Source organism: Zingiber officinale, chromosome 2B, assembly GCF_018446385.1.
Source record: "Zingiber officinale cultivar Zhangliang chromosome 2B, Zo_v1.1, whole genome shotgun sequence".
Taxonomy (NCBI): Eukaryota; Viridiplantae; Streptophyta; class Magnoliopsida; order Zingiberales; family Zingiberaceae; genus Zingiber; species Zingiber officinale.
In genome coordinates, this window is record NC_055989.1 from 129,629,012 (window position 1) to 129,655,461 (window position 26,450).

General features: G+C 35.1%; 1 protein-coding gene across 8 annotated transcripts; it reads left to right on the plus strand.

The window, feature by feature from the left end:
- Nucleotides 1-231: 231 nt before the first annotated feature.
- On the plus strand, nucleotides 232-14,092 carry LOC122047161 (heparan-alpha-glucosaminide N-acetyltransferase-like). 8 transcript variants are annotated; one of them, XM_042608263.1, is made up of 14 exons: nucleotides 232-549; nucleotides 631-809; nucleotides 970-1,107; nucleotides 2,162-2,243; nucleotides 4,944-5,020; nucleotides 5,160-5,266; nucleotides 7,484-7,616; nucleotides 7,754-7,870; nucleotides 7,945-8,033; nucleotides 9,144-9,210; nucleotides 9,477-9,555; nucleotides 9,662-9,753; nucleotides 11,956-12,099; nucleotides 13,612-14,092. In XM_042608263.1, exons 2-14 carry the CDS (start codon nucleotides 798-800, stop codon nucleotides 13,660-13,662), a joined length of 1,188 nt encoding a protein of 395 aa, XP_042464197.1. In that variant the 5' UTR covers nucleotides 232-549; nucleotides 631-797; the 3' UTR covers nucleotides 13,663-14,092. The 8 variants fall into 8 exon arrangements, with proteins under 8 accessions (XP_042464197.1, XP_042464200.1, XP_042464202.1 ...); XM_042608266.1 differs by having other exon boundaries at nucleotides 707-809; XM_042608268.1 differs by having other exon boundaries at nucleotides 233-549; nucleotides 631-863.
- The last annotated feature ends 12,358 nt before the right edge of the window (nucleotides 14,093-26,450 follow it).

Genomic DNA, 26,450 nt, shown 5'->3' on the forward strand with positions numbered 1-26,450 from the left:
TTTTATCCCTTGCACCGCACGCGACCTTTACTGCTTTGCCACGTCGACGTAGTTCCAAAGCGAACGCTGTCTTCCCCACACGATCAATTACCCGACCAGTAATTGCAGACATAGTGGGGTCCAACGAGTTGTCCAATAGCGGTGCAGACGCCGAAACGAATACGGATTGATGCCAAGATATTCGCGCTCACTCGAACCACATTCTCGAGTCCGATCACCTACCATCTTTCATTTCCGCTCAACTGCTAGTCTCAACCAGAAAAGTGTCGCCCCGTAGACTGGAAGCGCTTTGGCGGAGCAACGGCGGTGCGGCATAGAGCGGAGGTGTATATCTCTTCTTCATCGTATGTTGTTGCAAAATACAACGCCCCACGAGAAAAACAGCGTTGTTTGTGTGACCTTTCCTCGCTCGTTTCTCGGCCGTGTCTTTCGGCGGACGAATGGGCGACTACGTCCAGCTGAACGGCGGCGGTGAAGAAGCCGGAGCGACGAGGAAGGAAGCAAAGAGCGCCGCCGCCACTCGAATCGCCTCTCTCGACGTCTTCCGAGGTCTCTCGATCGCTGTGAGCTCTCGATTTAAGTTTGTCTAACTGCAAACTTAGTTGTTTTTTTCTTCTGGGAAATAAATAGTGTTTGCTGGGTGGATTTGTTGCTCTTGAGATGGATATTCGGTGTATTTATTGTTCTGCGGCTAGATGATGGTTAGGTTATGGTTGAGCGGTCCATATCACCACTTGTTGGATAGTATGCGGAGAATCTGGAGCGAAAGTAGACATTTTGAGTTATGACAAACGAAAATGCACATGAAGGTCTTCTTCTCCGTTGGAAATTTCTTGTGATACTTTACTCTTTGGAGACGTTGGGTAAAATTTGCACTGTTTGTGATACGTTGCCAAAAGCTTAGTCTTTTATATCAGAAATCTTAGCTGACTTAATTGTTAAATTATAAAACTTAATTTTATATTGCAGCTGATGGTATTTGTTGATTATGCTGGTTCTGTGTTGCCATATGTTGGTCATGCTCCCTGGGACGGTGTACATTTGGCAGACTTCGTAATGCCATTTTTTCTGTTCATTGCTGGTATTTCTGTTTCAATCGTCTACAAGGTAAGAAGTGTATTTAATCTTCTACTCATAGCTTTCTTTTCTATTTCATGTAAATGCTCATACTCAGATGTTGGACACAAGTGTTTTAGTATCTACGCATTGTCTTACAACTTGCAAATATGACAAGCCATGATGCATGGATAAGGAGTATATCAATTCTTTCTGTGGATCTTAGGCTGCTGTATTCATAGGGAGTTGGGTGTAAAACAGGTGTTGAAAGGGAAGAAGTGATGTATTGATTTAGAGAGAGAGAGATCTAAAATATGGGAGAGGAAGAGATGGTAAAAGGGCTAACCAACAAGAAATGTTCTGTCTATAACTTCTTCAATTTCATAAAATCACTCAAATCAGACAGCAGCTTGGAAGCTAAGATGGTGTTACTGTCGATAGTATGCACTGAAGGAGAAAATAAGAAAGCCTTCTGCTGGTTATGGTAATCCCATAAAATTTGATGGTCTTAGAGTCCGAATTTGCACACATAGTACACAATGATTCTGGTTTTGACTAAGTCCTCCAAAATAGCTGAACTCTTAAATTTACTGCTGTAGCAATTACTTGATTTCTTCTTCCTTGTTATTCATACTCATGCTTGTCCCCACGGGATGCGTGGCAGACTTGTTACAATAGGACAAGGGATCAATTTCCGGTGGGGACATGCCCTCTGGAAAAAAACCCTCCTACCCCCTAGCCAACTTAGTGGCCAGCTATGAGTTGACCTCGTGATTTACCTCCCTTCACCTAACCTGGGGACGGGCTGTGAGGGGCATCTGGAATGAGCGTAATCATCTTTTGTTACAATACTCATGCTTATTATGCACACACAGGATTCTTTTATAGATTTGTATGGAAATATTTCTTACCCCTGAAAATTACCAAAATTTAAAATTTGAGAGCTTATTACTGGATTAGTTGGTTGATTCTGCTTTAAAAAAAAATCTTCAGTGATAGTTTGCACAATCTTATGTTTGTCTATAGGATGATTTTAGTTTCTTAGAATTCATAAGTAATACATCAAGTTGCCCAGTAACTTAGAAACTTATGTTCTTCTGTTCAGAACAAGGCCAATAAAGTTCAGTCAACACGCAAAGCAGTGGTACGGGCAGTAAAACTCTTCGTTCTTGGTGTTCTTCTCCAAGGTAACAATGACACATTTTGTTAATTCATAAGATTATTTGCAATGATAACTTGTTTGTATATTTATGCTTATTTTGATTAATAATTCAACATATTGATACACACACATATTAATCTGGGCAGCAAAATTTTACTTTTGTGGCTCCCAAATGGAGTATTCACTGATTAAAATACACTGCAACAAATATAATATTCATAGCTAATCGCAGAGAAGTTTTGAGATTAATCAGATCTGAAAGTGTACAACACAAATCCTAGATATCTTTATTTTTTGAAGTACACACACCAACACTGTGGAGGATCACTAGGGAATGTTATGGGTTCTATGAACTGTGATATTTGTCCTTGCTACCCCATAGTTGTTCCATGTACGTGTTTGTGTACTCGAAGATGTGGGCCTGTGCAGATACATTACCTATGTGTGTGAAGGTCCACCTGAGACGTTCCCTAGATCACAAATTGCCACATATGACTTTGGAACCTTGGATCTGCAGCAAAGAAGGCATTTCCAACATTAGAGAGCACCTCCTCTTAGGTCAGAGGTGTAGGTGCGTGGCTCAATATAAAGAGAAGAGGGAGTCTGATGTATAAGAAGATGGTAAGAGGGAGGAGCAGGAAGAAGTAAGCCAACATAACACGATGACTCAAATAGATCTATACTGCTGACAAAGGTGAAGTGGAGTGTTGATCTAGTTAAGGATTGCCATCACTGGTACCTCAATCATTGGTGGGATATATACCCAAGATTTATCTTGATAAGTTTCTATTATTGATACACAAGAGTATTTTTTCTTGATCTTGTCATCATTTGTGTCCTGGACCACCAGAGTTTTGCCTTCCATAATGACTAGTCACCAATAAAGTGTGTGTCATAAGTTCATAATTCATATACTATTCAAAGCCTATCCCCTAAAACAATGTGGGGGCGTTTCATAGTAGTATGACTATGGCCCATATTGCCTAAACAATGTCAATGCTGTGTCATGTGATTGTAATAGTTCTGCTTGAACCAATAATGAGCAGAAGGAAAATATTTGTGCACATGACATGTCTTATAATGTAAGTGCAATACATCTGATATAGGTCAGAAGTAGGAACAAAGTGGTGCTCACCATCAACCCTAGAAGAAAGTATATCCATTAAATGTGAAAGAATATTCTTAAATTTTATTCATGACTACTTTACTAGATGCTATTCCAGTCATTCCTTATATAGACATGTCATCATATGTTATAGAAGTTATCATATAGGTAAAAGTTACCTTACCCACAATGCATTGTAATCATTGTGTCTCCTAATTTGAATGTGTGAACATGCTATATTTTTCCTTTTGTTTCCTTTTCTTTTATTTTAATAAGTTATTTTTTAAAATAAAATCGTTTGTGCAAAATATAATCCATTAATTTGCTAAATTTTCTATAAGATGATCTATATCAAAATCCATCATTGTTCAACGAGAAATAGAAGATAAAATTATTCTTCTAATTTGCTACCTGATATGACTGCCTTAAGTAACTAAGAAAAAATCTTTAAGGTGAAAGAGAAAAAATCCTACTTAGAGGCGCTAAGATGCATTTTATCAACCCTTTCATCTAGAACATTTTTGTCCTAGAGCTTAATATTTTACATGGTAATAAAAGTTCAGGTGATAGGTTGGTTGAGAGACAGAGTCTTTGCCTCATGGCACATAAATCTGAATCATTCTTGGCTGTCCTTTTTGAAACTGTGATCATTCTTGGCACTCTTCATTCCAAAAGGTGCCTTGCTGATATCCTGTTCTTTAAAATTGAGATGGTTGCCTTGAGCTTCATTATGAGTCATTTGGGCTGATGGAATCCCTGCACCCTTAATAGTGATTGAACTAGGATTTTCTACCATTATGGCCCTACTAGAAGAGAGGGTAGGCGGTAGTCACTGAAAAGGTCATTGCTTCTTGGGAGGGTTGTTCTTGGAATGTGGTTAGGACAGGTCGAGAGGGTGGGGGCCTATGAGAGGCAGCACGAGAGAGAGGGAGGGTTGCTGATATTGGAAAATGAATGGAAGAGAGGGTTGTCGGTCATGGGTCATGGGAAAGAGAGGGGGTTGTATGAGGAGTGAGATTGGTGGCCAATTGGCTGTCGCCGATCAAGAAGGCCTGAAGGACAAAGGGAATCACCAATCATGTTTCACATTATCGATGATAGAGAGGAGAGGAGGTTTGTGATGAAAGGGAGACACTACAGATGCCAAGAGACCGTCAGAATAAAATCTTGAAGTTATTGCTTTGATAAAAGTCTCCCTTTTATAAATTTTTTTAGGGTGCCCCATAAAAATGGAGGGATGCCCATAGGTGGTTCTGCCCCTGACTCTTGCTAAATAATCAAAATAGTAAATATGGTAACAATGACGTAAATGTAGATGCCATATTATCGTAATATTGGAAAACAATTGCAAATGTGAATGTACACAATATAAAAGATGCAGGTCAACGACCTGTTACTCTGTTAGTGCATAAAACTCCTATACATAGTGATATTGCTGAGAACAAAGTCAAAAATTGGATATGCTTTTGCTATTTGTTTATGGTTGATCCTTGTTCTATTACATTATACCTTTGATTTACTTTTGCACCCAAATTTATGCAGACCTCTTCCTATCTACTTTAGATTTAACAGACTGTTCCTAGCCCCTACCTTATCAGTACAAGTTACTCTACATTTCAGGTGGTTACTTTCACGTCATAAATTCCCTTACATTTGGTGTTGATATCGACAGAATACGAGTCTTTGGTATCCTACAGGTCTTGCCTCAGATGGGTCTTCTTCCCTTTTATAATTAATTTTATTATTGATTGTAGATTTCATCTTTTGGTTTCTAGAATTATTTTGCCATTTGTTTAATATTGTTTTAGTTAATGCTTTTCTTCTTCATATAAACAGCGGATTGCTATTGGGTACATAGTTGCTGCTTTATGTGAAATATGGTTATCAAGCGCTGCAATTCCGAACTCTGGATGTAGACTTTTTAAAGATTATTACTTTCAGTGGTATGAGAATTTGTAGGTTTTAAATGCATTATTCAACAGCCTAAGTTGGTGGATGCCAATTTATTTTCTTTATAAAATATTCATTCTCAGATAGTTTTTATATCATCTCTATGTTAGGTTTACGGATTTTGTGGCTGTTAGATAGAAACAACAAGATCTCTACTTAAGATTCCTCTATCTTTCTCATTGATTGTCTTAATATCTATCTATATAGTGTTAGCATCGATGGCTTGAGGCAGAAGTAAAGAATTATGAATAGACAACACGCCTTAATTGCAATTCTCATGCAAAATAAAAATAATTCAACTACTAGTAGTTTGAGGGTACTCATGTTTATTTGAGCACACAGTGAAATAAAAAAATAAACACGAAGACCTATCGTGGCTTTGAGAGTTGAGACTCTGCTACTAATTTGTGACTCACGTGTTCAGTATGTTACCCTTGAATGTTCAACTAAGAGTCACCCTTTCACAGGGCAAACTTTTTATAATTCCAGCCTTTAGATGATTACAACTGTCACTACTCAGACACAATGAAATATAAAGCCAAAGAAAGATTACCAAAATCTTTAACCATATATTGTCTGCCTCCAATCGATTGGACACTTTTTTAGTCAATTGGAAAAGCCTTATAGTCAACAACTAAGTAAACAATGTTATCATTGGAAACCAACGGCAATTGTTGATCAACTGGAATTCCATCTCCAGTAAACTGCTCAGCCTTTAAACGACTGGAAACTACATCCAATAGACTATTGCTCGAGTAAAAATATTCTGAGCATCAAGTTGAATATTCTATTCATCGAACCCTGACATTTAGTTGACTCCTTGGTTGTTAACTGACATGCTTCAATTGATTGAAGTTCCATTGGTTTACTAAATCCAATTAGTCCCAGACCGAGCTAGGTTGGTGAATATGACTTGAGACAAACAATGCTTGATTGAAAGCTTTATACTAAGCTAATGGGTAATCTGCCTCTATCTACCTAAACACATCATTCACGATGATGGTACCTAAAGACTAAATCCTATAGATTACAATTTGCTCTCATAGTCTCTCACACTCTCATTCCTCCAAGTCTTTGATCACTCAATGCTCCTTGTTTGAGAATTCACTTTATGTTAGGCCTTTGGTCCATTGAAATATTGAATGCATCATGTTTCTCAAGCTCTCTCCATACTACTTGATCTTCGATGCTTGTGACCCTAGAGTCCACCTCGTGTCAAACCTTCAGTCATTGAATGCACCAAGCTCCTTGAGCTTGATTCATGCCATCCAATCCTCCATGCCTATGAGTCCACCTTGTTCTCGACCATCAAGTTATCCTTCCCATAATCTCTACAATTACATCCATAATCCCTTGATGCTCCATGCCCTAGAGTCCACCTCATGTTAGACCTATGGTCCATTGAATGCATCAACCTCTTTGAGTTTGCTCCATGTCCAATTCTCCATGCTTACGAGTTCACCTCGTACTAGGCCACTGAGCTGTTGTGCAAACAGTCACAACTTGATCACATTGTTCGCTAAACTTCGTACACCCAGCTTCATATGCATTATGCCAAGTCTCTGCACACTTGATGCACATATGAGAAACACATGTAAAAGCTAACTTAAACTCTATTGCCAAATACATCAAAATAAGCTAGTCAAATTGAACCACATGAGAGCATTATTTCCCCAACATATGAGGCTACAAGTAGATAAAACCGATAATATTCAACGCTCAAGCCATGTTTTGTTGGGGTTGATACCAAAAGTCATATCAATTTGAAGCTGAGGAATGTATTATCAATAAACAATTGCACTTTACTTTAAAATTTGTATAGTGAAATGTGTAACTTTTAGCAGGTACTTGGTGGGTTCTACCTCAAAGTTTCCATGAGCTAAAATATGCTTATCTTGATGATACATATTTGTTGGTTGCCACTTGAAATGGAATTAAGTAGCTAAATGAACATGGAGTGCGAAGGGAAGTGTATGCTAATACAATGTAAGAGTGCGTATCCATTACAAATAGGCATGGCTTGCCATTATATAATTTTAACGCTAGATGGCTTTTAGCAATGAATCATCCATGTTAACTTTGGGAAAAACCTTCATTACCACTTACATTTGTGATTGAGATGATCATCACATGTACTTTCAGTAATTGGAATCATGAAAGTGTTCAACAACAAATTACATGCTTTAACTTGCTGTTTTTGTCTTTATCAGGATCATAATGTTTGTATTGTCCAGTATATATGTGGGGTTGTTGCATGGCATATATGTACCAGATTGGAAATACGAACCACAAGAATTTGCTCTCAGTTCGCCATCAATGCAAATCAGAGATGTCATTGAGAAGGTAAAATCTTTTAAGAGGATCTGTGTTTACAAATTATGGTTTTTCCTAAATAGAATTATATGTTCTCGAGGGGCTTTACTAGAGTTCACTTTTATATAGAGCTCTGAACAATTGACGTTTTACTTTCCATTTCTAAGGTTAAATGTGGAGTACGAGGTGATCTTGGACCAGCATGTAATGCAGCTGGAATGATTGACCGCAAATTACTTGGCATAAAACACTTGTACATAAAACCTGTATTTAGAAATTTGAAGGTAATGCGATTAGGTGATTTTACAAATATGACAGCTAATAGTCACTTTTTAAACTGTTGTCTCTATACAAATAGGAATGTAGAACTCCCGGAGATGAAAATGGAGCATATACTACTTATCCATCATGGTGCCAAGCTCCATTTGACCCTGAGGGCATCTTAAGGTATACTGAATAAAAATTATGTAACTTATGTTACTTTTCAAACTCGTTTTACTATTTGTCTCTATGATTGCATATTTTTGCCACGATATTACACTCTTGGCTTACCATCTTTGTGCTCAATGTTCACATTTTTCCTCTCACCATTCTCTTATTTTTGCCAAAATATTTTCCATACTTTCCATATTGAAAAGTTGTAGGATGAACATTTATATCCTGCTTATTCCTTGCCATGTCCATAATTTAACCATCAGTTCTCTTTGTCCCTGATCCTGCTCAAAGTGATTGTCAAATAAGCTAAGCAAACCAATTAACTTCCTGAATGAGTAGTATAATATTTAAGTTGTCTTACGTCTGTGGAGTATCGCTGAAAGGTTTTTGCTAAAATATAATACAATTCTCTAATGTTATTACCAATCTTTCCAAGATTAGTGCTATAATATATATTCAAATTATTAGTTTGATGTTTAAAGAGTATTTTAGGCAAGCTTTCAAACAAGAGGATGTACTTAGTCTTTATTCTGCTTAGCAAAACAATTCACCTTCAATTTCCCTGGAACTTACCTTGTTCAATGGTCTATAGAGATTTTGTTGAGAAGCTTAACATAAAATTAATTATTTTTCTTAATATAGTATTATTGTTATGTAGCCTATAAACTGATGCTATCAGAAGCATCTAAGAAAGACAAATATGGAGCTTCCAATTCATCAAAAATTCAGCCCTGAGTTTCATATTAGAATAGTATGGATATTATTTCTTATCGATTCAGTTTGCAAAAGAAAATACTTAACTTAGACTGCCTATAAGGTAAATGGCGCATGTGCTATTTTTATTGATTGTTATGTTGTACTTAGAAGGGGAGCCTTGGCGCAACGGTAAAGTTGTTGCTTTGTGACCAAAAGGTCAGGGGTTCGAATCTTGGAAACAACCTCTCGAATCTTGGAAACAACCTCTTGCAAAAAGCAGGTACGCACAATGGATCCTTCTCCGGAACCCCACATAGTAGGAGCTTTATGTATCGGGCTGTCCTTTTTTTTTGTTATGTTGTACCTTTTACTTGCTTAGTGTTTCCCATTTGAAGTAACTAAATTTCTATAAAATTGTATTTGCAGCTCATTGACGGCGGTTGTAAGTTGCATATTTGGTCTACAATTTGGTCATACTCTTGTTCTTTGGGAGGTATGAACTGTCTGTTAAAATAATCATAGCAATAATATCTTAGAAAATGTCTGCTAATGCCTCCTTAAAACTTGATATCAATTTTTAATACTCTACTTTGTGTGCTAATCCTACAAGACTTTTCTTTTTAGATGGACGATTTTCTTTGCTTGTTGATAGATCTTGTGATTTTTCTAAATTTCTATTCCAGTGAAAAGTTCCCAGTTTTGTAAATTGGTTCATTTATAATTTGATAAATGTACTATTCCAATGAGAATATTTTACAGGATCATAAAAGTAGACTCACAAGATGGTTGCTGTTTTCACTTGCAACTTCTGGACTCGGGATAATTCTAGCTTGTATTGGTATATGTGAACTGTGCCTTCCAATGCTTTAAACCTTATGTCTATCTGTTGACTATCATAACTATTTTTCTATAGATTTAGCTAATATACATGCTAAAATTTATAGGAGTTCCTCTGAACAAATCACTATACACAATCAGTTATATGTTTCTAACAACTGGTGTTGCTGTGGCTACGTTCTGTGCACTATACGTATTGGTAAGCTGCACGTACTTGAGTATCAAAAGTGAAAAGCTTCCTCTTTTCATCTATAGCTACTGTTTGATGCATATGAGAAAGAAACTATATATTATATCTTTTGGTAACTCCTACAAATTAAGTTTCATTGATACCATTCATCACATAAAGTGCAAGTGTTTTTTATTCAATTTTTATATGACTAAGAATATTTCAACTACAATTTCATGAACAGAATTAATGTATAAACAATTGACATAGGGGAAGAAACATGGAAAGGAAACTTTTTGCCATCAAATGTTCCTGCTAGGATTTGACTAACCTGAGCACAAGCATCCATGGTTAATACAAGACAAAAGAGACATCACCAGAAATCTCAGGCATCTTGGAAGCAATTTTCACTGTCCTAAAATCACCTTATTAGATTAGCCTATCATCCAATTGATATGGCCTTCCCAGCGAATTCAACAAGTAGGTTTAGTGCTAGATAGACTGAAGAAACTACGTGACATTAAAGTTATCAAATGTATGCTCAGCATACAACCTTCACTGTAATGGCAACAAAGACTCCTGATCACAATCATAGAATAAAAAATGGAAAAGAGAGGAATCTTTCATAGAATCCCACTCGATTCTTTTGTCTTAGTTCTTCAATCTAATTCTGACAAATTTATCCTATCACACTGGTCTTATCCGGTGGCAATAATTCTATTATGGACCGTAGGTAAGCCCATCTGGAGCCCATCAAATACCAGAGATACACACATTACAAATTTAGAAAGAAGGGTGTATATCAAGAGAATTGATTTAGTTATAGTAATTGATTTTTATTTAAGTTGAGTATCTTTTATTTTTAGTAGGATTGAGTCTAGTATCTTTTATTTTTAGTAAGAATAAAAACCTTCTTATTCAATGGTTGTTTTCTTCCTTTGTTGGAAGGAACGTAAGTAGTATTTAAATGACTGGAATAATGCAATAAAGATTACGGCTGAGTTTACAAAAATAAAATCAAACTTCTTAGATCGAAAGGTTCTCCAATCCCAACGAGGCTCAAATTATCCCTACCATCATAGTCCGTCAAGGTTGTAAAACTAAGAAGACAAAGATTGATTCCACCGATGAGCCGCTAAACTGTCACATTACGCGATCCATATCCAAGGGCCATAACAAATTCCATGAATGATTTGGGCTCCGGGCCTTGCCATAAATCTATTAGCTCCCATTTTGTAAACTTTAATGACAGCAATTCTAGCCAAGCTCGATGGAGGCAAATAAAGTTAATAGAGAAATATTCCAATGGGTAACCCTTGCAAGTAGATCTCTTGATTAGGCATTCATATGTTGGAAGGTGATTGCTAAAGTAAGATATTGCTGTCGGCCAACTGAAGTAAATGAATGAACTACAGGCACCTTTTTCTAGAACTAGATTGTATCTCAACTCAATCAATCATTCTTGGGGAGAAAAAAGAAGAAACTTTATTTTTTGAAATTGATTTTTTCAAAAACATGACTTACAAACTGATGTCATAGAAGTTCCACCAAAAGAAAATGTGGTATAAAAAACTTTTCTAATATTGAAATTTAATAGATGCTAAGACTATTTGAAGAGATGTCTATGGCTCTGACTAATAAAATTCATGAAGCCTACCTATTATCCTTATTATGATTTCAAATAGCAGTTTGATGAAGAATAGTACTCACATGTCTTTCATTGTATTTAAACCACCTAATAAAATCTACTAAACTGACTTTGTTCCATAGAAAACAAAGAAGAGTCAGTTATTTTTATTGATTTCTTACACGATCGAGAGTTAGGAAGTGTCTATCGCCCTAAATTTTCTATGAAATCTTGCTTAATTGATCAGTCTACTTTTTAAGCTGGACAGTTCAATTGTGATGTCTATCCCATAACCCTTCTAAAAACCATTTTTAACAGAGGGATGTCTATACCAACTAGAATGGAGTTCTTTGTCTGAGGCTGAATTTTCTTAAGTCTGTGAGAGTAGCTCTTAGACTAGGCTTTGGATTTTCTTTTCCTTTGTGGATTCTTGAAGCCTAGTTATTTGTAATATTATTCGTAACTAAGCCTATTACTTCACAAAAACTAGTTAAGTTGGCTAATAAACAGGCGAACTATGCTCATTACTCGCTTCTATATGTATTGCTTGAGTGGAAGTAATATTAACTTGCATCATATTTTCTTTGCTTGATGACTTTGTGCAGGTGGATATTTATGAATACAAATGGCCAACATATGTTTTTCAGTGGATGGGAAGGCATTCTCTTAGCATCTTTGTTTTAGTGGCATCAAACATTGCTGTCATTGCCATACAAGGATTTTATTGGAGAAACCCTAAAAATAACATTGTAAGCCTACATCCATTACCAGTCTTGATACACATTCAAAAGTTTTCAATAATTTTCATTTTTTTTTAAAAAAAATTCTGATTAGCTTTAGTTTCTATTCATCTGCATTATATTTGCTTGATCCAAACTCTAATAATGTCTCTTGATATTTGCATTTGTTCAGTTAGTGGCAAACATATCTAGTTCTAGTGACAGTCATGATTACGTAGATGCTTACCATTATGCATAAGGTGATGATAGTGGTTCTGGGGTTGATATAGAAGTTTGAGAGAGGACATACAAAGGAAGGAGTACAAGAGTACAAAATAGCTAAATCAAGGGAAAGAAAAAACCCTTCTCTGTTTTGATTTTGTTTTTTTTTTTGTTTTTTGCTTGTCTTCAAAGTTTTTTCTTTATTAATGCATAGCTCTCCTTTCCTACACATCCAATAAACCAAACTTGTTTAGACAAATACCAGATCCAATATCCAAATTGGTCTAGATATTGCCTGTATGATTGATTGAAACCTATATCTCTTGGTTTTGAGTATTGTCCCATGACTGGACCAATAAGCTTCGGTCAGAATATTCTTTAGAAATGAAGTTCAATACTTGGTTGAGAAGTATGATTCCTCAGAGTAGATTTAAGAATACCAGGCCTTTAACCTTGTTCTGCTCTACTATCTGGCCTATCTTCTGATCATTGAGTTATTTGGGGGTTCACTTTGCTTGTCCAACTAGCTGAACCAGGTGCTAAAGGACTACACTAGTCGTTTGGGCATACATCTGACCTTTTCTTGGGCCTTGCTCAGGTTCCAGTATATACGTCACGCTTGAGGTGAATGTGAGGAAAATGAAATGAAGTTTGAAGAGAACCAATTGGAAATTCATCCATCTGTATCGGTTTACATTCTCATAGTTTATCTTCCCATGCCAGTGGAGGAAAGCTTGAGTGGGATGTATGTATCTGGAAGGCCAATTCTTTTTCACCAGATTTTTCGTGCCATCTGGAGTAAGAAAATGAAACACAGACATTTCAGTATTCTACAAACTCATCAAGGAATATCCAACTTCTCTCCATTGCCATTCGAGTTTGTCCTGACCTGGTCAATGAACTTCATAGATGTGAATCAAACAACCAAAATACTTAAGCTCAGTGTGGAGCTTCCTTTCTCTCTACATTGTGACAATCACAATTCTCACGTCATAAAGGTTTCCCTTGATTGCTTCATTTCAATCTCAAAATTTTCAACTTGATGAGCCTTTAGCTATTCTTCTCTTTCCAAAATGTGCATTCGAAATTGTAACTTTCAATATAAATTTTTGAGAAAAACATAGGTGTGCATGTTTAAACAATCCAAATAGTAAAATGTGGCTCTCATCCTGCCTTTCAAAGTTTACTGTATTTCCTCTGTAAGCCTATCCTAAGGACAAGTACATACTCTTGCCTCCCTTGGCTTGTGCTACTTTGTTATTTGAGAAGTTAACTTTTTGCATTGCTACCCCGTGTTTGACTTCCTGATGTAATATTCAGGTCCACTGGATTGTATCACTCGTGCGAAAGTATGCTGCCATTGATGAGTAACATGGAGGACCATGCCACATCTTTGTACAGTGGTAACTCATTTCCTAGATTCTTATTTCTGATATGATAATTGAAGATTAACAGAGAGTCCACATATCATTTAAGAGATTAAGTCGAGCCGAATGCATATTTAAGTGCTCATAATTGGATATTAATGCAGTAAATATGTCATATTAGGATCACAACGCAGAGCATCACGTTCTTGAAAAGGATGTTCGCTGAGATTGAGAAATTCTCTACTTTACTGATCTTTGTTTTCCAAAGTGGACATTGATGAACTTCACTTGCATCACCTGTATTTGTATAGGCTTTGCTTGTGTGTGTTTGGGTGAGCTGGTTGAGTGGACTCGTTAGGCCAGCCGAGCAGAGCATTTTGTTCGTAACGTTGTTGATATGATAATATGAATTGTCAACCCTACTTACGGACAAAGTATAATTCAAACAAATATGCTTGACAACACCTGGTCCAGCAGATTGAATTATAAACCACCAGGAATGAATCCCTAGATAAACATGCCCAAACAACAATTTATTTCAAGCCAGTTTACAATTACAGTTTTGTGGACCTACTCTGTGTTGAGTTACTTATCGTTAAGGCGACATTATTGACTGGTCATAAAAACAAGTTCCTCCAGGTTACTTCAAAGAGATTTAAAATAGCCCTTTCAGTTCAAACCTTGTTGCTCTTAGGCGTCAAAGAGGTCGGAGATAGCTCAAAGCATCCTAAAAGGAAGGCGAATAATATGATTCAACAAAATCAAATGAATCTGCCCAAAGTAGCTTTATTAGTTCTATTCTAAAGTGAAACTTTATCTATAGCATTCACAGAAGTGTCATCCTGTCTTTGAATATTCAAATTCTCAGACATTATTCTACCAAGACTGACACTGTTTACTGGTGGTGACTGGTGATTAATATTGCTGAGGTGAAAAGCACTATTGGATAATCCAAGGTTGTGCACATGAGCTAGAATAGAATCAACACTAGATGTCAGCGAATATTGAGGGTGAGAAAGAACGCCATGTTGGTGTGGTGTTGGATCCAAGTCATCCTATCATATCGCCGCCTTATTTTCTTGCCCTGCAACATATCGCATCAAACAGAAGTTAAGGAAACCAATGATCTGAATAGAAATGGCAGAGGAATGAAGAGTAAACAACACATTGTAGTAACAACAGAAACATTCAAGGGACCAAGTATAAAGCATCATAAAATTGGCAAACTGTTTAAGGACCAGAGTTGGATAGCTGACATCAGGCTTTAGCCTGCATATATGAAAAACCAGAGAAGAATTCCACAAATCAAAACAGCAAAGAAGACAATGAAAGGTTCAGCTAACAACAAAGTGTAGCACTTATCTTCAAACAATTGAGAAAACAATAATCTAGAGAGCTAAAGAATCCCACAGATGTTAGTCTTCAATTCAAGATCAAGAAAGTAATGGTGTTACAGTTGAAAAAAATTTAGATCTTGAAGTATTGTCGCCAAATTTTGGAGATAAGGAAAGCATTCATCTAAACATTGTGATCTCCCACAGATTGTTGTTTCCACGTCGGTTTCTGTTCAATCTGCCATTGCTGCCACCCAAAGCAATCGGAGTGGCCTCCGACGTGGGAGATTGTGGAGACGATGATAGGGATCCATTCGGATGTGTACCACAGCCACCGCCGCTCCTCTTGATCGAATTAGTTTTAGGAAAAAATTTCTGGTGAGCGGGAACAGACAGGTTTGGATTAGGGTTAGGGTTAGGAATGTAAGAACTTGTCTTCGGAGGAAACATCAGAGACACCTAAAAAGAGAAAGAAACAAGAACTCGAGAATAAAGATCGAAAATTTCCTTCAAAATAACAAGATCCGCAAATGAAGTGTCCGATTGATTAGGAAGGAGGGGGTTCCGAGGAGGCCGGTTTGGTAGAAAAATCAGCAGACTCCGAAAGCTCAGGCCAAGTGCCTCCCATCACGAGACCTCCCATCATGGGACCTCCCTCTCTGTCCCCTTTGCTTGGAACACATTGCCGTCGCTCCCTGCTCTTTGAGCTCATCAATTGAGGAATGATCTGTGAGCTATGCCTGCGGCGACAAGGAAGGGTGCAGCGTCTGGTTCACCTCGAACAGCAATGGTCTAGGAGGAAGCGAGGTGGAGGTAGTGAGTGAAGAGGAATTGAAGGCAAAATTGAATTGACAAAAAGTAAGATTGTGAGCAAAGAATACAGACAAAAAGTAAGATTCATGGCGGGAAGATAACGAATTAAATTGAATAAAAAAAATTGGCAAAAAATGTTTGGGAAATCGAAATAATAACAATTTGATCATAAAAGGGAACTTTTATTGGGCAGGTCTCTCTCGCTCTCGCCCCCCTCACTTTGCCATAACTCTCTCTCTCCCTCCTCCCCCCCCCTAAACCGTTCTCTGGTTCTTTGTATGAGTTCTAGTAAAAATCTTGATTATTTAGATCTTGCTTTGCAACCTAGAAATATCATCACTTTAGATCATAATAAACATACTTGTTACGTAAGGAGTAAACAACTTGGTCATCTGTTACATTCTGAGTCACCTCATTTAAATACTTTAACTGATCTACTTATAAGCTTTGCTCTTTCTTGTGAAACTCATCAACAAACTGTTTTGCATAAGCTAGAACATCTTTGTACTATTTCTCTTCAACTACAAAAGGTTGTAGCCGAAGTTTTACGAATCTTGATTATTTAAAACAATCAAGAAACATAAAATCTTCTGAAACAGAAACTCAACAAGTACTTTTACAATCAAAAGATTTAATAGTAAGTAATAGGACTCAATTAACTACTAAGATAGATAAAATACTTACTCTCTTAGAAGAACTTAAATATAAATGAACAAATTGAAATATGAAAATACACACTATGAAGATGCTTTAGATTACACTAAACAATTTTCTATTACCAAGGAAGACGGGTATTGTAATAGTAATTTCCCTGGAAAAAGTGATCAAATTCAAATACAACAAAATAATACTATACTTGCTTTGCTCACTTCTCTTCATTATCGTCTTACTGTAATAGAAGCTAAATTACTACAATTAGATAATAACTTAACTAGTTCGGTAAGATCTAGTGAAGTTCAAGAAGCTTTTTCAAAACTTACTAAAGATCTTAGTAATCTATCTTTGGGAAAAATTGTTCCAAAAACACCGCCAGTTACTTCTAAATTCTTAACCTATAAACCCAATGAGTCTGACTAAAACTGAACCATTTTCTGGTACTTCTAGATCTGTTAGATCTATGGAAGCTAATACTTCTTCTTCTTGGTTAGATGCTATTACTAAACGAAATAGCACTTCTTCTTTAGGCCCTCTTAGGTTGGAAGAAGTAATAGACGTAGATAAAGATTTAACAATCTTTTCTAATGAACAATTAAATGCTTTAAATCCCAAGAAACTTTATAGTCAAGGAATTTTAAACTTTTCTACTTCTGTCTATAGACATCATAGACAAGAAGCTCTTCATCTTCCTGATGGAGGTGAAGTGAAACTTGGTCTTATGACAGAAGAAGCTGCTAAAAGTCTTTATCTGAGAAAACATAATTATATACATCTTGGTCTTATTGTGTTTGGACTCAGAGGATTAACTCGAGCTAAACTAGGGGGGAAAGTTTTACTAGTATTACATGATACAAGATTCTCTGATACAGAGAAAGCTATAATAGGACTAATAGAAGTAGATATGAATGCAAACTTAGGCATAACTTATTTATGCCCCAATTTTAATATGACCATTCGTGATTTTGTTAAACATATCCAAATACATGTCCAAGCCAAAGGATATGGTCAATTTCAAGGAGATAATCTGCAACTTGATATTATTTTCTTAGGAAAAACCATGAACCATATGCATAATCATTTTAAAATTTCAGTTACTGATATGATAGAAGCTTTAACCACAAAAGGAATACACTTTTTAAAACCAAGAGAATACACTTCTGAAACCTTAGCAGGTTTAGAATGGAACATTAATTTACAGAATCATGATGCTACACTCAAACCTACTACATCCTTAATGTATAAAGATAGTAATAATAAACTTTCTGTACGCTTTTCTGGATATCAACCTACTTCTGTAATACCTGACATAGAAACAGAAGAAGAATCAGTTCCTCATTTAAATTTAATGCTACAAAATAAACAAATAACAAGAAAAACCTTGTTAGAACAACAAAAACAAATACTTGAAAAACTTCATTTTAAGATATTTTTATGTTAAATTAAACTTTTTTTTTTTAAAGATATTTTTGTGTTTTGTTTTGTTTTGTTTTGTTTTTTTTTTTTTCAGAGACTAAACTCCTTAGGGTTGTAAACTTATAGAAGAAACTCACTCTAAACCTTAGATAATTAACTGTTGTTTAAACTCACCAGTGAGCCTCACCTAGTAGAGAGCCTCAAGAGTATTTAGATAGAGCTTGGTTTCTTACCCCGGCTCTTCAGGTCTTACTATAGCAGATCATGCTTGATTGCCTTACTTAGCCAGCATAGGTTTTACAGAACCAAGAACTATACTCTGTCTTCTCTCTTATCTAGTTACAGATAATACATCTGAAAAGGACTGAGGACTATTGTTTAAACAAGAGATAACAACCAGAAGATTTAGAGAGAGAAAAGAACTACTCAGCCATGAATAAAAACACACTTATATTAGTAGTAAACAAGCTTACAATTTACAAAAGAGGAAAGAAAAAACTTACTACAGATCAAGAGCTTAGAGACTTGGGAATACAAACGCTTACAACTTTCTTCGATGCCTCATTTAAGCAGAGAAGGCATCTATTTATAGAGAAAGATAGAACAAACTAGAAGTGCTACGTGGAATATATTCTGAGGTCAGCACATATGTCATCTCTTGTATGAAGTCATTGCTTGCGTCATCTGAACTTGCTGACATCATTGCATCCATCATAACTTATATTTCCATCATATTAATTAAGTTGACTTCTTCAACAGAGCCCATTGGGAGTGTTGTTGTAGTTGAAGCAATAGAAGGAGTCTTTTGTTTTAGCCATGCAGCATTCTTCTTTTGATAGAATTGACATAAATTTTGATGCTGAGTAGTATAAGGGAAAGGAAAATGAACTGTGCCACATTTAATAGGCCAGTAAATTTTCTCTGTAAATGTTTCGCCTGCTAGCACATATTCTATAGGATCATTAAATGGATCCCATAGCCAAGAACTTCCTTGAAGAGAAGCTTTCCAATGTTTAAGTTGTTCAGCCAATGATTTTGAAGAGAGCCATTCCTTGTCTGGATGGGAAGAATAATCTTCAAATGCTGTTAATTGAATATTAATTCCTTGAACGTCCAGTTTTATTAGATGTCTAGCTGGTTCAGTTTGTGTAGGAAGCCATTCTGGGGGTGAGCTGTCAAAAGTAGCCAGAACAAAAGTTTCTCTTTCTTCTAGTAAGTGTTGAGTAAGTCTTCCAAGAGTTGGTGATAATAATGGAATTGAATCTAATTCTTGTATCCAGATTTGATGTAATAAACCATAAGTCATCAAAGCATCAGGTGTAATAAGTCTTCCCCTATAATTTCTTTGTTGAAATTTTTCAAGATGTAAATTTGCTTGTCTGATAGAATATAATAATTGGCATCTACAGCCTAATTCTATAGGCTGAGTACATTGGGGAAATTGATTAGTACAAGGAAGTTTGTCTGAGTATTCTTCAGTATAAGTAATCATGATACCCGTAGTGGGATTTTGATGAAACCAATTAAGTGCGTCTGATAATTCCAAGAAAGTTTTGTAGGAGGATGTATCTCCTAATATTCTTAAGTATAAAGTAATATCTTCTGGAAGTGCTGTTAAAGAAAAGAGATTATCTTTCTTCTTTTGTCCTTGAAGTATTTCCAAGGATTGATAATTAAGCGGTTTAAGTGGTACTGATAAAAGGTCTGTAGCTTGCTGGTCTGAAGAAGTAGCAGCCATTAGATAAGTCTTATCTTCTTGAAGTTTGCTATTAGACTGAAGTACTGGACTGATAATGAAATTAGGGCCTGCTTTTTCTCTTAATACGTCATAAGCTTCATTAAGAGAATAGAAACCTTTATAAGAAGGTTTGTCTTCTTCTGGAAGTAGACTTTTAACTTCATCCCAAGTTGAGTAAAGACCAGTATATGGTCCTGAGAGGATTGCGTAACAAGTAAATTTCTTTCCAAGTGGTTTTTGTATAGTAGTGGAGAAATAATTAAAGAGAGCATTGATGATGGCTATCTTCTGACTAGATACTCCTGGAGAAGTAGGAATGTTCCAGATATTATCAATTAAGCATTGCTGAATATTATCAAGTTGAGCTCTGTATGGGAAATCAAAAGTATCTCCTTTGCGAGTAAACTGTGGAAGTTCCTGATTACCAAACTTCATAGTCTTTTGGTATCCATAAGTACGTACGCGTTTTTGAAACTCCATAACTGTCAAGAATTATTAAGTAAGTAATCTAGACAAAGTATCAGCAAGAGAATTAGCACTACCTTTTATATGTTCCCAATGGATTTTAAGTCCCTTATTTAAAATGGCGTCAGTAAATTTAAGCCATCTTTTAGATCCTAGACCTTTTCTAACTTCTTTTGTTTGCTGGCTATATTTTACAATAGCCTCACAATCTGTTCTAATAGTAATTTCGGGTTTATTGCAAATAAATAGGAAGAAAGCTTCTAAGCAATAGATTACTGCTAATAATTCAAAATCTAAGGACGTAAGTCTTCCTTTTTCTTTATATTTACCAGAAGCATATCTGCACAATTTTTCAGATGTTTTAGAGTCATATTTAGAACGTTTACTATATAGGACTCCTCCCCATCCTGTTTCACATCCATCTGTTTCAATAACTAAGTAATCTGTATCTAAGGGTAAGGTTAACTGAGGTAACTGTTGTACCATTACTTTGATTTGTTTAATTAGCTCAATATCTTGTTGATTAAAATAACGTTGCCCTGTTTGTGAAGTTTTATTATATAATGGGCCACTAATTTTTCCAATATCTTTAAGATATGGCCTAGCATAATTCAATAATCCTAAGAAAGATCTCAGGGTTTTAATATCTTCCATCTTATCAGGAAAGTCTAAAAGTTTACTAGAAATATGAGCTTGTAGTGTTATTGTTCCTTGTCCAATAAGACTGCCTAAAAACTCAATATAAGGAACAGCAAGTTTCATTTTTCTCCTAGATACAATAAGTCCATGTTTTTCAAATAAATTAAAAACCATATGTAAGTGTGCATAATGTTCATCTTTTGTTTTAGAAAAAACTAAAACGTCATCTATATAAACACAAGTAAATTCTGTAATTGGTCTAAAAATGTCATCCATTTTTCTTTGAAAGATTTGAGGGGCTACTTTTAAACCAAAAGGCATAACTAGCCACTCGAAGTGACCTTCTGGACAAGAAAAGGCTGTCCACAAAATAGATTCTGGGTGCATTTTAACTTGCCAAAAACCAGATTTCATATCAAATTTTGAATACCATTTAGATTTTTGTATTTTATTTATAAGTTGATCTTTATCAGGTATCTTATAGTCATCTTCATGGCAGTTATCATTAAGTCTTTTATAATTAAATACCATTCTAGACTGTCCTCTCTTTTGTTCAGATCCTTTATTAACAATAAAAGCTGGACTTCTATGTCTAGAATCAGATCTTTGTATAGCTTTTAAAGCCAGGAGTTGAGTAATATGCATTTTACATTCTTCAGTTTCCCAGTTTGAATATTTTAAGTCTTGAGCTTTAATAGTTAAGTCTGGATTAATAATATTTAGTTTACAATAGACTTTATCTTTTTCCCAGTATTTAGTTGGATTTTCTCCAATGATTTCAAGTTTTTCTAATCTAGAAATAACATTATCTAGATTGTCTTGATGACTAATAAAAGTATTTAAATAGTGTGGTTTAAAACCATCCTGATAATAAGTTTCGGGCTCAGAATTGTCACTATCTGAGTTATTTGGGCTCTCAGAGCCAAGTATTGCTAGTTTTCCTGTAGGGATAATGTTACCTTAGGAATTTTAGGTGTTTTATGTGTACAAGGACACTTTGAAGTAGAGGAAGTGGGATTACAAGATTCCTCAGGCGGTAGTAGGGGTCCACCATGATTCCCAGCGCTAACCTTTGAGGGATAAGCAGAAAGAATAGGAGAGATAATAGGAGTAGAGAGAAAAACAGCATAGTCTTTGGTTAACAGGAGAGCACGATCTGGAGAGACTAAGAAGTTAAGGCCAAGAATAAAAGGAATGGATTTATGAGGCATGGGCCTAACCCATAATTGGGAGAGGGTTAAGGGAGAACTAAAAGTGCCACAATTTGTAAAGAAACGGAGATGAACATTCTTAACGAATTTATGACAACTTAGTTGTTGGCCATCAAATTGTGTACTTAACAGAGGAGTATTAGTAGTTTTTATAAGAGAAGAAGGTAAAACAGATAATAAAAGTGTTTCATCAATAGTAGAGGTAGTAGCTCCACTGTCTAAGAAAGCATGTAAAGTAAGTTCATGTCCTTGAATATTCAAGGTACATTGAACTCTCATATCGATAGTAATTCCAGTATTACAGATACTCGGAGTTTGGACAAAGACAAATTCAGGATTAGGAGTTGGTTCCTCTGTAATTGTAAGAGGGCTTTTTCCCTTATCTAAATAAGGATCCTGAAAATAAGAGGAGGGACTTGGTTCGTCAGGAGGATATGTTCCATCTTTTAGAAGAGATAATTCTGTTTCTAATAAATTAAGTCTAGTTTCTAAAATAGAAACTCTAGATTCTAATAATGTATTGCGTGTACTCTTTCTCACATGTTGTGTTGGTGGGATAATGATTTGAAAAAGAGTATTAAGACATAGATTGCAGCATTGTTTATGACATAATTTACAAGTGCCTCTTTGTTGTAAAGAAGGATAATAACCACAAGCAAAACAGGGAATATGATCAGATCCCTGTTTTAATTGCCAATCATGAGTACAAGTTCTTTGATCAGATCTAAGATCAGTAAGATTTTGTGGAATAAAATGATGATACATAAGATTTAATTGTTGAAATTCTTGAAGAGTATCATTAAATAAAGGATCTGCCAAGTAATCTTCCTCATCAGTAGAGTCAGATGTATAAGGAGTATCTAAGAAGGAGTTAAGAAGAGAATAATCTTTTGGTACTGGGGTTGGTAAATCCTTAAGATCTAAGACGGATAAAATGGAATAGATAGATGAAGTACTAGAGACATCATCTTGTATATCAATTAAGTCTAAATTTGTATTACCTACTACTTCAGCTTCTCTACTATATAGATTTTTTCTTTCAGGACAAGCTGAAGATAAATGTCCTGGTTTATGACAGGCAAAACAAGTAATAGTATTAGCATAAGTTTTCTTAGGCTTAAATTTTCTTACATGTTTTTCTTTATTTAAGAAAGGTTTTTGTTCTTTACTCTTTCTGAGATAATATGTTTTCTTTGGTTTATATTTCGGTTTAGGAGAGGGTACTCGTTTTTGTTGTCTATAATTTCTTTTTCTTGTTTGTTGTTGTTGAGTACCATATTGTTGTGGAGTATAGATTTCACTACAAAAACCATATTGTTGATTTTTAAGTTGTTTTTGAATTTGAATATAAGTACATTTAGTTTTAAGGGTTGTTAAGATATGTTGTATACGAACTCCAATATTATCATATAGTGGAGGTACTTGTAAGTCTATCCAGGATTTATGAATTTCTTTCCCTAATTCTCCTGGTAATTTACTAAATAATGGTTCTCCTAACTCAGGATTACAATAGTTTCCCGAAACCGCTGTAAGAGCCAAAAAGTCATTACAAAAAGGTTTAATATCATTCCAATTAAACAGTTGTAATTGTTCTAAGTCTCTCATTGCTTCTTTTTGTCTAATATCTAAACCAGTATTAGCATCCCTTGCAGTTAATAATCTATGAATAGCATAGCAAAAATTAAGTATATTATTCCCTTGTGACGCAATACGAGTTATTTCTAAAGGAAAATGTGTTTTAAAGTCTTCCCAAGCTGCCCTAGCAACGTCTCCTAAGTAATTTTCTCCTACTCGAATCATAGCTTCTCCTGATTCGATATCCATTTCATGTTTAGCTTGATAGTCTCTTTTTACAGATTCTATCCATTGTTCTAAATATGTATCATATAATTGTGGATCACATTCTGTAATATTAAGTAATACAGCATCTTTTCCAAAGAAAGTCATTTCTGGAGGTCTACGTTTTCCAGTAGTTCTTACTAAAGGATTATTATTAGTATAAGGAACTATTCTAGTTCGAGGGGGATGACCTTGTCCATAATCCATAGTTTTCATAGTACTTTCGGGTAACCTAACATCATATGGTTTTGAAGTAGCTGAGGATTCAGCAGGATTCATAAATTGAATTGGTCCTTTAACTTGGATAAGTTGTAACTGTTTTTGATAAAGTTTTTCAAGTATTTGTTTTTGTTGTTCTAACAAGGTTTTTCTTGTTATTTGTTTATTTTGTAGCATTAAATTTAAATGAAGAACTGATTCTTCTTCTATTTCTATGTCAGGTATTACAGAAGTAGGTTGATATCCAGAAAAGCGTACAGAAAGTTTATTATTACTATCTTTATACATTAAGGATGTAGTAGGTTTGAGTGTAGCATCATGATTCTGTAAATTAATGTTCCATTCTAAACCTGCTAAGGTTTCAGAAGTGTATTCTCTTGGTTTTAAAAAGTGTATTCCTTTTGTGGTTAAAGCTTCTATCATATCAGTAACTGAAATTTTAAAATGATTATGCATATGGTTCATGGTTTTTCCTAAGAAAATAATATCAAGTTGCAGATTATCTCCTTGAAATTGACCATATCCTTTGGCTTGGACATGTATTTGGATATGTTTAACAAAATCACGAATGGTCATATTAAAATTGGGGCATAAATAAGTTATGCCTAAGTTTGTATTCATATCTACTTCTATTAGTCCTATTATAGCTTTCTCTGTATCAGAGAATCTTGTATCATGTAATACTAGTAAAACTTTTCCCCCTAGTTTAGCTCGAGTTAATCCTCTGAGTCCAAACACAATAAGACCAAGATGTATATAATTATGTTTTCTCAGATAAAGACTTTTAGCAGCTTCTTCTGTCATAAGACCAAGTTTCACTTCACCTCCATCAGGAAGATGAAGAGCTTCTTGTCTATGATGTCTATAGACAGAAGTAGAAAAGTTTAAAATTCCTTGACTATAAAGTTTCTTGGGATTTAAAGCATTTAATTGTTCATTAGAAAAGATTGTTAAATCTTTATCTACGTCTATTACTTCTTCCAACCTAAGAGGGCCTAAAGAAGAAGTGCTATTTCGTTTAGTAATAGCATCTAACCAAGAAGAAGAAGTATTAGCTTCCATAGATCTAACAGATCTAGAAGTACCAGAAAATGGTTCAGTTTTAGTCAGACTCATTGGGTTTATAGGTTAAGAATTTAGAAGTAACTGGCGGTGTTTTTGGAACAATTTTTCCCAAAGATAGATTACTAAGATCTTTAGTAAGTTTTGAAAAAGCTTCTTGAACTTCACTAGATCTTACCGAACTAGTTAAGTTATTATCTAATTGTAGTAATTTAGCTTCTATTACAGTAAGACGATAATGAAGAGAAGTGAGCAAAGCAAGTATAGTATTATTTTGTTGTATTTGAATTTGATCACTTTTTCCAGGGAAATTACTATTACAATACCCGTCTTCCTTGGTAATAGAAAATTGTTTAGTGTAATCTAAAGCATCTTCATAGTGTGTATTTTCATATTTCAATTTGTTCATTTATATTTAAGTTCTTCTAAGAGAGTAAGTATTTTATCTATCTTAGTAGTTAATTGAGTCCTATTACTTACTATTAAATCTTTTGATTGTAAAAGTACTTGTTGAGTTTCTGTTTCAGAAGATTTTATGTTTCTTGATTGTTTTAAATAATCAAGATTGCGTAAAACTTCGGCTACAACCTTTTGTAGTTGAAGAGAAATAGTACAAAGATGTTCTAGCTTATGCAAAACAGTTTGTTGATGAGTTTCACAAGAAAGAGCAAAGCTTATAAGTAGATCAGTTAAAGTATTTAAATGAGGTGACTCAGAATGTAACAGATGACCAAGTTGTTTACTCCTTACGTAACAAGTATGTTTATTATGATCTAAAGTGATGATATTTCTAGGTTGCAAAGCAAGATCTAAATAATCAAGATTTTTACTAGAACTCATACAAAGAACCAGAGAACGGTTGGCTCTGATACCAAATTAAACTTCATTTTAAGATATTTTTGTGTTAAATTAAACTTTTTTTTTTAAGATATTTTTGTGTTTTTTTTTTTTTTTTTTTCAGAGACTAAACTCCTTAGGGTTGTAAACTTATAGAAGAAACTCACTCTAAACCTTAGATAATTAACTGTTGTTTAAACTCACCAGTGAGCCTCACCTAGTAGAGAGCCTCAAGAGTATTTAGATAGAGCTTGGTTTCTTACCCCGGCTCTTCAGGTCTTACTATAGCAGATCATGCTTGATTGCCTTACTTAGCCAGCATAGGTTTTACAGAACCAAGAACTATACTCTGTCTTCTCTCTTATCTAGTTACAGATGATACATCTGAAAAGGACTGAGGACTATTGTTTAAACAAGAGATAACAACCAGAAGATTTAGAGAGAGAAAAGAACTACTCAGCCATGAATAAAAACACACTTATATTAGTAGTAAACAAGCTTACAATTTACAAAAGAGGAAAGAAAAAACTTACTCAACCTCCCCGGTTGTAACCAAGTCAAATTC

Bases quoted from the DNA above. Each gene is read 5' to 3' on its own strand.
- LOC122047161 (XM_042608262.1), top strand. From the start codon at position 441: ATGGGCGACTACGTCCAGCTGAACGGCGGCGGTGAAGAAGCCGGAGCG. The intron at 564-969 runs GTGAGCTCTCGA...TTTATATTGCAG, and splicing joins TCCGAGGTCTCTCGATCGCT to CTGATGGTATTTGTTGATTA. The intron at 9,556-9,661 runs GTATATGTGAAC...TAAAATTTATAG, and splicing joins GATAATTCTAGCTTGTATTG to GAGTTCCTCTGAACAAATCA.